At 38.6% G+C, this 12,771-nt stretch overlaps 1 protein-coding gene across 1 annotated transcript; it reads left to right on the top strand.

The window, feature by feature from the left end:
- Window positions 1-1,433: 1,433 nt before the first annotated feature.
- LOC105808115 (zinc finger protein 678-like) lies at window positions 1,434-5,059 on the top strand. Its single transcript, XM_012641677.1, has 3 exons — window positions 1,434-1,475; window positions 3,485-3,633; window positions 3,802-5,059. Exons 1-3 carry the CDS (start codon window positions 1,434-1,436, stop codon window positions 5,057-5,059), a joined length of 1,449 nt encoding a protein of 482 aa, XP_012497131.1.
- The last annotated feature ends 7,712 nt before the right edge of the window (window positions 5,060-12,771 follow it).

Here is a 12,771-nt window from a genome sequence, read left to right as displayed (position 1 = left end):
ACATGCCCAGCTGATTTTTTCTACATATTTTTAGTTGTCTGGCTAATTTTTCTATTTTTAGTAGAGATGTGTCTTACTCTTGCTCAGGCTGGTCTTGAATTCCTGACCTCAAGCTATCCTCCTGACTCGGCCTCCCAGAGTGCTAGGATTACAGGTGTGGGCCACCTCACCCAGCGTTATGTAACATGTCTTGAAATCAGAAAGAGTAATGCCTCTAACATTGTTCCTTTTTTATTTTTTTAAACTTTTTTTTTTATTCAGGATATTATGGGGGTACGAACATTTTGGTTACATGTAATGCTGTTTGCCCCGGCCCCATACAGTGCATTCCGTTTCCATTAGTTGTGAATTTACCCCCCAGCCCCGACCCCAGCTGGCACCCAGTGAGTATTACTACCATGTCAACAACTTAGTGTTGGTCAGTTAGTACCAATTTGACGGTGAGTACATGTGGTGCATATTTTTCCATCCTTGTGATACCTTACTTTGAAGGATGGGCTAAAGCTCTATCCAGGATAATATAAGAGGTCCTAGATCACAATTGATTTTTGCAGTTGAGTAGTATTCCATAGTATACGTATACCACATTTTATTAATCCACTCATGTATTGATGGGCACTTGGGTTTCCACATCTTTGCAGTTGTGAATTGTGCTGCTATGAACTTTCGAGTGCAGATGCCTTTATTATAGAATATCTTTTTTTCCTTTGGATAGATGCCTAGTAGTGGGATTACTGGATCAAATGGTATTTCTATTTTTAGCTCTTTGAGGTATCTCCAAATTACTTTCCATAGGGGTTGTACTAATTTGCAGTCCCACCAGCAGTGTAAGATGTTCCAATCTCTCCACATCCATGCTAGCATCTGTTGTTTTGGGACTTTTTGATAAGGACCATTCACATTGGAGTTAGGTGACATCTCATTGTAGTTTTGAGTTGCATTTCCCTAATAATTAGAGATGTTGAGCACTTTTTTATGTTTGCTGGCCATTAGTCTGTCTTCTTTTGAAAAGTTTCTGTTCATGTCCTTTGCCTTTTTATTGATGGGGTTGTTTGATTTTTTTCTTGTTGATTTTCTTAAGTTCTGTGTAGGTTCTTGTTATCCCCCCTTTATCGGATGTGTAGAAAGCAAATTTCTCCCATTCTGTAGGTTGTCTATTCGCTCTAATGATAGTTTCCTTGGCTGTGCAAAAAGCTTTTTACTTTGATCAGGTGCCATTTGTTTATTTTTGTTGCTGCTGTGATTGCTTTGGGGGTCTTCTTCGTAAATTCTGTGCCTAGGCCGATGTCTGAAAGAGTCTTCCCGACATTTTCTTCCAGAATTCTTAAGGTTTCACGCATTAGGTTTAAGTCTGTTATATATTGTGAGTTGATTATTGTGAGATGTGAGAGGTGGGGATCTAGTTTCAATCTTCTGCATGTGTGTCCGGAGCCATGAGGCCTGGCAGCTGCTTATCCAAGATGGCCGCGAGCCATGTGGATCGGCCTGCTTAACTAAAATGGCCAACCAAGCCCGCGCATTTGCAAAAGCCCGCGAAAGAGCTTGTAAGTTTCCATTTACCCATTATGACGTAGCCCTTGAAAGCCGCCTGAGGGTTTCCTTATATGGAAATCCTTTGGCTGGAAAGCCAGAGCCTTGGAAAGCACCGCCCCTTTACTGTTACCTCCTCTTTCTGCCTTACTTAAGCCTCTGCCCTACTGCCAATAAACGAGACTTGATCAGACTCCTGTCTTGTCTCCGTTTCTTGTGTCTCCTGCCTCTCCCAATTCCCACTCCCTCCTCCAGGGTCTGCGTTGACTACCCCGCGGGTCGGGACACATGTGGATATCTAGTTTTGCCAGCACCACTTACTGAATAGAGATTCTTTTACCCAGTGTATATTTTTGTCTGCTTTGTTGAAGATTAGATGACAATATGAGGATGGTTTTATATCTGGGATCTCCGTCCTATTCCAAAGGTCTATTTTGTTTAGGTTTACTTACATATTATTCCCAGAGAGTTATTTATTTTCATGTTTTCATGTTGTTTCCAGCATCTTTTTGTTTTCAATGAAACAAGCTTCTTGGGAATTTCTTCTCAGACTTCTCTATTGGTGATAAACTTTTTCAGAGTGTGGTTATCTTGATAAATCCTTATTTTTCCTTTATTCGAAAGGCAGTTTTGCTGGATATAGTATTTCTGCTTTGAAGTTTGTGTTCTCTCAGCACTTTGACTATATATCACCCAACTCTTTTCTGGCATGTAGGGTTTCTTTGGATAAATCCACTAGTTATGTCATAGGAGCATGCTTATAAATGACATAACACTTTGCTCTTGCAGCTTTCAAGATTCTCTTGCTTGTTACTTTCAAAACTTTGCTTATAATTTGTCGTCTAAAGGGTCTCTTCATGTTTATTTTTTCTTTCTTTTTTCTTACATTTGAGAATTATTCATTTCTTCTTGTATTCTTCAGCTAAAGAATTTGTTTCTTTCTGTGCTTTTGTTTTTGTTGATACTCTCTTTTTCCTGATTGCTTTGAGTTGTCAGTATTGTTCCCATTTCACCCATTAAGCATCCTTTAGGTGCTTATTTTTAATTTTTTATGGTAATATCTACATCTCCATTCCTTTATGGTTGATTTCTGAATATTTATTTGTTTTCTTTGAGTATCACTCTTATGTTTTATATACATTGTAATCTTTGGTTGAGATTTGAGGATTAACAAAATGCCACCTTCCCAAAGTTTATGAATTGGTTTTGTGGTGGGAAATTCTGACCCCACTTGGCTTAGTAGAGATTCACAACACGTCAAATCTTTTCTGATGATATTTCTTCTGTGGATTTGTGTGTTTATTTTTTAGTTAGAGCAATTTTCCCCTGTTTCTTCTTAAGAGCCTGTCATCATTTGCTACACCTATTCTCTGTATGTAGTTATGATGTCTTTCTGTTGCTGTAACAATCTTTTACCTATGGCATACTCTGTGGCACCATTCCTTTGAGCACTCTGTGTTATGGGAGACAGAAACCACACTTTGGAAGGGTCTTCAAAAGCCAGAAGAATGGACACAGTTGCCACTATTTTCTGTTTTGACAGAGGAGCTGGGAGTTGGAAGTTTGCTTCTGTATAAACCAGACTGCATTAAGTAGGAGAGGCCACGGTCAGTAAATGTAACAAACTTTTTTTCCCCTTGTATGTGGCTCTTGGAAATGTGTTCACTTGGTATGCTGAACTTTTGCCTCATTGTTAGAATTCCCACAAGGGCAATTTTGTGTCTGTAATGTTGTTATATTTATTTATGTAAAAGAATTGGAGCCTGTGTATTATATTATCCCATCTTACTAATGTGCTTAGTATAATTTTATTTATTAAATTTGTGATGTATATTTATCTAATCCTTAAAGTAATAACTGGGATAATTTGTTATTTTTAAAATTTCTTTCAGATGTGTCTTCTTCTTCTACCCAAGACTACTTGCCAGAAAAGGGCATAAATGTTTCTTTCCAGAAAGTGGTATTGAGAATATGTGGAAGCTCTGGCCTTGAGAATTTAATGTTAACGAAAGACTCAGAAAGTGTGGGTGAAAGTAAGGAGAAGAAAGGATGCTACAATGGAGTTAACCAATGTTCAGCTACTACCCATAGCAAAGTCTTCCAGTGTAAAAAATATGTGAGAGTCGTCGGAAAATTGTCAAATACAAATACACATAAGGTGAGACACACTATAGGGAAACCTTTTAAGTGTAAAGAATGGGGCAAAGCAATTAAGCAACACTCACACATTACTGAACATAGGGGAATTCATAATGGAAAGAAAGATTATAGATCTAAAGAATGTGGCAAAATCTTTAATTGGTGCTCAGACCTTACTACACGTAAGAGATTTCATGCTGGAGAGAAATCCTACAGATGTGAAGAATGTGGCAAAGTATTTAACCTGTACTCACGCCTTACTAAACATAAGAGAATTCACCTTGGAGAGAAACCCTACAAATGTAAAGAATGTGGCAAAGCTTTTAAGTTATGCTCATACCTCACTAAACATAAGAGAATTCATACTAGAGAGAAATCCTACAAATGTGAAGAATGTGGCAAAGCTTTTAAGTTGTGCTCAGCCCTTACTGTACATAAGAGAATTCATACTGGAGAGAAACCCTACAGATGTGGAGAATGTGGAAAAGCTTTTAAGTTGTCCTCAGCCCTTACTGTACATAAGAGAATTCATACTGGAGAGAAACCCTACAGATGTGAAGAATGTGGCAAAGCTTTTAAGTCGTTCTCAGCCTTTACCGTACATAAGAGAATTCATACTAGAGAAAAACCACACAAATGTGAAGAATGTGGCAAAGGCTTTAACAGTTGTCCACAGCTTTCTGAACATAAAAGAACTCATACTACTGAGAAACCCTACAAATGTAAAGAATGTGGCAAAGCTTTTAAGTTATGCTCATACCTCACTAGGCATAGGAGAATTCATGCTGGAGAGAAACCCTACAAATGTGAAGAATGTGGCAACATCTTTAAAACAAGTGCATACCTTTCTGAACACAAAAGAATTCATACAGGAGAGAGACCCTACAAATGTATAGAGTGTGGCAGAGCTTTCAACTCAAACTCAGACCTTACTCGGCATAAGAGAATGCATACTGGAGAGAAACCCTATAAATGTGGAGAATGTGGCAAAACTTTTAAATATTGGTCTTCCCTTAATACACATAAGAGAATTCATACTGGAGAAAAACCACACAAATGTGAAGAATGTGGCAAAGGCTTTAACAGTTGTCCACAGCTTTCTGAACATAAAAGAACTCATACTGGCGAGAAACCCTACAAATGTGAAGAATGTGGGAAAACGTTTAACTATAGCTCTAGCCTTCGTACACATGAGAAAGTTCATACTACTGAGAAACCCTACAAATGTGAAGAATGTGGCAAAGCTTTTAAGTTATGCTCATCCCTCACTAGGCATAGGAGAATTCATGCTAGAGAGAAACCCTACAAATGTGAAGAATGTGGCAAAACTTTGAAATATTGCTCTCCTCTTAATATACATAAGAGACTTCATATTGTAGATAAACCCTAAAAATGTGAACAATGACAAGTCCCTTACTCAATGCTCATTCCTTTCTAAATAGCAGATAATACATACTGAAGAGAAACATAACACACATAAAGAATGTGCCAAAGCCTTTAAGCAGTGTTGACCTTTATAAACATAAGATAATTCATACCATGGAGAAGCCATGCAAATGTTAAGAGTGTTGACAATTCTTTACCCAGTCCTCTAACTTACAAAGGAGAGAATTTATACCTGAGCAAAATCCTACAGATGTAAAGAAAGTGGGAAAAGCTTTAATAACTGCTTATGTATTACTTGACATTAGACAGTCATACAGGGTAACAATGTTATAAATGCAACAACAGTTAAAATATTTTTCTAGGGGGGAAATGGGGGCAAAGGCAACATACGTAACCTAAACATCTGTACCCCCATAATATGCTGAAATAAAAAAATGTATATTTTTTTGAAAATAAAAGTATTAGCATGCATCAGAATATTTACACTGAGGAGAAAATATTACAACTATAAAGAGAGGTGCAACAGTTTTACTTCTCTCACAGACATTATTGTGCCCGGGTTAATTACTTTCAGAGAATTTGGATAGGAGCAAAACTCTACAAACAGAATGAGTGCAGAAAAACATTTTTTCAAAAAACACACCTAAGAAAATACCAGACTTGATACTAAAGATATTTTTCAGATTCCATGATGTGAACAAATATTTAACCAAAAATCGAGTCTGAATAAATATCTTAGGATTCGCAGTAGAAAGCACTAAGACACTAAAACTTTTTGACATTACTGTAAATCAGTGTTAATTATAGAGAATAACCCAACATTAAAATAGTTAGATAATTAATATACATATATGATTAAAAGGAGCATGAGGTCGATTTTATGGCAACTTATAATTAAATTCAAAGTATACCTTTTTCTTTTAAAATTCTTAGATTCTTTTGAAAATTAATTATTGTTGTAATTTAACTCTGAAATTATTCAATGCTATGCCTTCATTCTTAGAGTTTCATGAAAGCATGTGGGCAGTTGTTCCTGCATCAAAACTATGAAAGTTCCTCTAAATTAGGTGGACATCATTCGTATACTCTCCAAGGACATTAAGGGCACTGAAATGTAAGATTCATAAAGAAAATTGAACTGGACATGCTCTCTGTGATTGATTTGTAAGAGTGTTGTAAGTAATATCAGAGGTAGATGTTCAGACTAATATTCTCTATTATAGTTAGAATGTTTTGACTTTCAGAAGTAAGTTGTTTTACCAATAGCATATTAAGTAACGTTCTGCAGTGGATTTTGAAATGCTTTTTAAAAGACTGTGAACTCAATTTGTTTTCATAAAATAAAATTATGTTTAATGTGTTCACAGTGTTGTGCATATTACAGAGTGGTATCCTGCACCAACATTAGCCTATCCCACCTTATTCAAGGTTGTAGGTAAAAGGTGGTAACAGTATACAATTGGGTAACATAGTGGAATAACATCTTTAGTGAGTTTTATTCCAATTGGCTTTAAATGTTAAATATTAGAGCAGTATTTTTTCCATAGGTTATATTTTGATTCTTTATATAGCCAAATTGTCATTATGGTGGTTATAATGAAGATTATATCAGAGTATAATCAAAGGACATCCATTTCTCATCACTGAATGAGTATTTACAACGTTTTATGTTACATTTTTCCTTGAGCATGTGACTTGTGTGGACTGTAGAACACATGCATACTCTGGTGGTACCACCTGGGTGGAATTGGGTAAGATATGAGAAAATTCCCTGGATTCCTAGAAATGTCTCTGTCTCTCTCTTTCCTTCCTCACTTTCTCCGCTGGGCTGCTAGAGCTGGGGGCGGGGAACAATGTTGGCATTCCCTCATGGCCACTGCAGCGACGACTGCACCAGGTCACAGCCGAATCCAGCCCAGTCTCACCCAAAGCCCGTGGTGCCTGTTGCCTGGCTACTCTTTAGTCAGCAGGTGGTAAATCCTGGCAGGACTGGGTCCTTCCCTTTAGAATATCATATTTCCTTCTGGCCCAAGCTGGGTCTAGAAATGCCATCCAGGAAATCAGGCTTGGATTTGGGGGCTTCAAGAGTCTGCTTGGTACTTTATTTTACTGTGACTGAGCTGGTACCCAAGTTACAAAACAAAGTTCTCTAAACTCCTCCCTTTGTTTTTCCCAAGTGAAAGAAGACTCTCCCTGAACTGCACTGCCTGTAGTTGGGGGAGGGGCAAACAGGCATTGGCCTCGTTGTTGCCACTGGTGTCTTACTGGGTCTCATGTACCCCAAGTCTCCTAGCTCCAAGCCAGCTCAGCCACATAAATTACCCGAGGACTGCAGCCTTTGTGGCCTGACTGCCTAAGAAATATGTTCTAGGCCCCAGGCTACTTTTTAGCAGCTGGTGGTGGGCCTAGCCAAAACTTAGGTTTCAGTCAGAGGATTTCTCTCTGGCTGGGTTTGTCTAAATGTTCCCTTCGTGGGCGCTGACAGAATTCATTCTGAGCCGAAATTCCTCCCCAGCTCTGAACTTAATGAAACCAGTTAGGTCCTATTCTTCCAAAATATGATGATGAGACAAGCATAGGATAGATATTTCTATGACAAAAACTTCGAACAATTGGAAGGAAAGGGTGGTGGTTCACCAGCCAGTCCGAAACCTTTCAACATAAATATAATTAAGTCTTGAGAATATTCCTTTGCACTTTGACGTTCTCCCTTCTAGCCCCACTGTGCCAGTAGTCCCATATTCTGGGCCCACTTTGTTGTTGCTGTTGGTTTAATTTATTACTGTTTGACATCCAGTGACACTGACATACCCCTGCTGGGCCCCTGGGAAGTCTGACCTGCTGGGCCCACTTTTTTGAAGGTCCTTTGCTTTAGGGTTCACACTCCTAAGGCCATGTTTAACAGGGGACCTATTCCTCAAGTTTCTGCTCTTTAGGGTTCCTGCTTCCAATGCTCTAGGTAACCCTGCTCCTGTGGCTTCATTTGGAGGTCATCCGTTGAAACTGAGGTGGTTGCCCTGATGGTCTGAATCCTCTTTGGAGTCATTATTCCTTTGTCTTAAAGTAAAGTGCATATTCATATACAAAGAGCTTTATAATCCTGTCCTGTAGAATCTAAGAAGTCTAACAGCTTTTATTTATTGTATTTTTTATCCATCCCTTGCAGATCAAACTGGCAATGTTTTCCTGATATAATTCCAATATTTCTTTATTGAATGATAGTCCAAAAAAAGTGGGGGGGCAAAACTTTGGTGTGTTCTTCCAAATATGCTTTTTCCTTTTTTTTTTTTTTTTTTTGCAATATGAACAAGCTTGAGAATTTTCAAAATCTTTAAGATCTGTTTTTGTTGTGCATAAGAATTTCTCCTTCAATTCATCTCTAGTTGCCATATTTTACCAAAAGTGATCAGGGGAAAAAACATTCTTTCAACACTGCTCAGAAATTTTTTCAGCTAAATATGCTATATTATAGTTTACAATTTCTATATTTCACAAAACACCAGAAAAACAAAAAATTATAGAAATTGCACAAATACATGGAAATTCCTGTACTGAATTAAAAGAATAAAAGGGAAATTTAAAAATTAAAACAAAAATGCAGCACATAACATGGATAGAATGCAGCAAAAGCAGCTACAGAGAAAAGTTAATAGCATTAAAAACCTACATCAAAAAAATCTTAAGGGCTGGGTGTGGTGGCTCACGCCTGTAATCCTAGCACTCTGGGAGGCCGAGGCAGGTGGATCGCTCAAGGTCAGGAGTTCCAGACCAGCCTGAGCAAGAGCGAGATCCCCGTCTCTACTAAAAAATAGAAAGAAATGATCTGGACAACTAAAAATATATATATATAAAAAAAATTAGCCGGGCGTGGTGGCGCATGCCTGCAGTCCCAGCTACTCGGGAGGCTGGGAAGGATCGCTGGGAAGTCCCAGCTACTCAGGAGGCTGGGAAGGCAGAAGGATCGCTTGAGCCCAGGAGTTTGAGGTTGCTGTGAGCTAGGCTGACGCCACGGCACTCACTCTAGCCCAGGCAACAGAGCGAGACTCTGTCTCAAAAAAAAAAAAAAAAAATCTTAACCTAACTTTATACCTGGAGTAACTAAAAAAAAATAAACTTAGCAGAAGGAAATGACAGATAGAACAGAAATCAATGAAATGGAGACTAGAAAAACAATATAAAAGATCAACTAGAGCTTATTTGACAAGCTGTACAAAATACAATCCTCTGCATAAATGTCCCAAACAGAGCAGGTTCTGGTTACGCTATTTCAGTCACCCTTTACATCATTATTCACACTGTCTCTGCAGAATCAGCCTTGTCCTCTCATTCTCAACACAGGATGCCATGCATAATGAGGGACCATGACAACAAAGATCAATATTCTTTTGCAGAACTGTCATTTCTGTGTCTCCTCCTTTAAGGGAACTTTCAGATGTGTCACAGAACCCTTCTATTTCCTTGAGACAGGGTCTCGCTGTGTTGTCCAGGCTGGAGTGCTGCGGCGTCATCATAGCCCACAGCAACCTCCAACTCCTGGGCTCAAGCGGACCCTCCTGCCCTGGCCTCCCGAGTAGCTGGGACTACAGGCGTGTGCCACCATGCCCGGCTAATTTTTTCTATTTTTAGTAGAGGCGGGGTCTCGCTCTTGCTCAGCCTGGTCTGGAACTCCTGAGCTCAAACGATCCTCCCGCCTCAGCCTCCCAGAGTGCTGGGATTACAGGCCTGAGCCACTGCGCCCGGCTAAAGAAACCTTCTAGTATGTCCCTGGACAGAGGTGGGTCAAATTTAAGCACAAAATTATTGTTAGAGAAATGATTATTTTTAGGGAATTATAAAAAGCTGAACCAAGATAACCCCCTGAATAACTCCATCCATAAGTGATGTCAAAGTTTTTCTGATATTCACTACATTTATAAAGTTTCTCTCTTGTATTTTTTGATGTCTAATGAGGTTAGACTTCTAGAGAAAGTTTTCCCGCATACATGACATTCGAAAGCTTTCCTCCCTACCTGTGTGTTGAGCAGTGTGAGCTGAGTGAGCCGACTTACCACAGGCGTTTCCGCACGCGTTCCATCCGCAGGCGGCCTGTCCCATACACACTCTCACGTGTTAGTAATGCTGCTCTGTGCTCAAGGCTTTCCCTTGTCCGTTCTACTCAAAATGTTCCTGCCCATTTTCAACCTTGTGCTAAGATCCTCATGACCTCTGAGGGATTCCCCAGTTATATCATAAGCTCTCTGGTTTCTTTCCAGCCTTCACCGTGTCAGGATCACTAAGGAGAAGCATGTTCTGACACACATTGAAATTCTCAGGCCTCACTGCTGAATAGTTTCCATTATTTATAATTGGTTTGGGTACATGATTTGAGCTCAAGTGACACATTTTTCCTAATTCAACTCTCTCCTTAGTTAATGTGTTGCTGTTGGTGATTACAACTTGCCACGAGGTCTACTGTGACTTTCATGGCTCTTCTCCATCAGGTTGTCAACTGTCTGGGCATCTGAAATGAGAAAAAAATAAACATATTCATGAACCACATGTAAGCTTTTCTTATGCAATGTTCACGCAAAGTTAAGCTTTGCCCTATCTTAGTGGCATAAGATTTCATAAAAATCAGTCTTGGTTTTGAACTATGATGTTTTTTCCTATAGACTTAACATAATAAATCACATTAGTGTCTTATGTTAAATAGTGCTTTCCATTGCTTCAACCTTTTTCCTTGTTAATTCATGTAGAAATATTTAGTAAAAATATTCACCTACTGCCTGGCTGTAGTTTGGATCTAAGTGCTGTCAGCTGCCATTTGTATTTTCTATTCTTTTCCTTTATTTTATTCTTAGAACAATGGTGGGTATCTCATGCTGGTATTTTTCTCATTATTCAGCTTCGAAGATAGCAAGTTTTTTCTGGATTAACTATTTGCGGGTGTAAGAGAGAGGGCCATTTGTCTGTGACCTAAGCAGGTATAAAACTTGGGGACTGGATTTGCATAAATATTTGTTTAGTTAACTCTTCCCTAGAAAATAACTATAGGTATCTGGGCGGTTTTTAAATACAAACTCTCTTCATCCACAGGCTAAATGAAGAAAGCTTCATGTAAATTCCTAATTTAATCTGACTTCCCTGCTTCAGAGAACCATAAGAGGAACAGGAAGCTCTGGCCGACCACACTGGCCAACCCTCCTTGCCGCTCTAAAGGATTTCCTTTGACAATGCAGGTTGTGCCCATTATCTCTGGAATGTTTATTTTGGGCTGCTTCTCAAATCAGTACTCTGGTATTCTTCCCTCCAATTCCTGGTAAATTACTGTTCCTAAAGGCTCTTATTTTGTACATTGGAAGTTGAGCTATCTCCTATTTTCATAGAAAACAAAGTCTCCTATATATTTCTCATTCTGTCATTTTACAATAATTTCCACAAAGAGAAGAGGAAAATGCTAAATTTCCTATGCCCAGATGGAAATCTGAGCCCTTCATCCTAAATCCTTAGTTTCCTTGGTCTTGAAACTGAGAATCTCCTCCCTCTCCTCAAGTCCATGACCACTCCTTTCCATGTTCGTAGGCTGGGTCCTTTTACCTTTCACGACTTCTCATGTGGTACACAAAGCTCACTTCTGGAGTTCTTTTCTCATTTTCTTATGAATTCTCTAAGTGATCTCCTTTATGAATAAAACCTCAAAAATCAGCATTAAGCTATCAATTTGTGATATACATGTCAAGACTCAAATCTACATTTTATATTCACCTATGTATTATATGCCAAAATTGGAAAAGAGTTACTCAAAATTAAAGCTATCCAAAGCAAGTACTTAGTATTCCCCATCAAACCACTTTTTCTGACCATCCTATTTATCATATCCCATTTTTCTCTATCGAAGTCACTCTTGTTAAATATTCTTTATAATTCTTATCCAACTACTTTAGATGATGTTCTTTTTTTCTCTCATCAGAATGTAAACTCTATGTAAAAGGGAAATTATTTTAATCATTGCTGTTAGTACAAGTTCAAAATTGTCAGTGCTTAAAATTTATCAATTAAGATGTGCTAGAAGAATAAATGAATGTGTGAATAAAGGTCTGAAAAAAACACAGTCCAGAAGATAGCAGGAAAAGAGGGCAACTGAGAATACTGAGAAAGTAAACAACCAAGAAAAATATCCTAGAAGAGGAAGGTAGGCATTAGATTTTGGGTGAGAACATATTCAGCAAAATTAAGGGTGAAGATATACACATAAGAGCCCTCCTCGTAGATGATATAATGCATATAGTTTGATCCCTGTAGACCAGCTGTAATCAGTTCCAGGGTATGGGAAAAAATTGGTCAAAACAGGTCAACAATGGCCACATCAGCTGGGCTCTACTTTTCTGGGCCTCCCTATCCCTATGTACTGACTAAGCTGGGAGCCTCTTCTACCATCCATGGATCTGTTCCTTGCTCCAACTTGAAGATCACCTCAGGTTTCACAATGAAATATCCTGTTAATAGAAAAGAATCTAGGACTTTGCTACACTGCTAAGTCATGCCTTTTGAAGAATGACAACAACTTGGTCTCAAAGCTCCACAATGAAGGGGCCAACATAAACATTTCATTAGAGAAAGGTGATGCTTACATTCTTTACGGAGTCGAATCATCCACCTAAATACCATGAAACCATAAAAATTCCTATATTTACTAACAGAGAAGAAATTGTTGATCGTGGGAGTTACTGGGGAGTC

Source organism: Propithecus coquereli, unplaced genomic scaffold, assembly GCF_000956105.1.
Source record: "Propithecus coquereli isolate 6110/MARCELLA unplaced genomic scaffold, Pcoq_1.0 Scaffold168, whole genome shotgun sequence".
In the NCBI taxonomy this organism is placed as follows: domain Eukaryota; kingdom Metazoa; phylum Chordata; class Mammalia; order Primates; family Indriidae; genus Propithecus; species Propithecus coquereli.
Note: the sequence above shows the minus strand (reverse complement) of the source record. Positions and strands in the feature narration are given on the sequence as shown.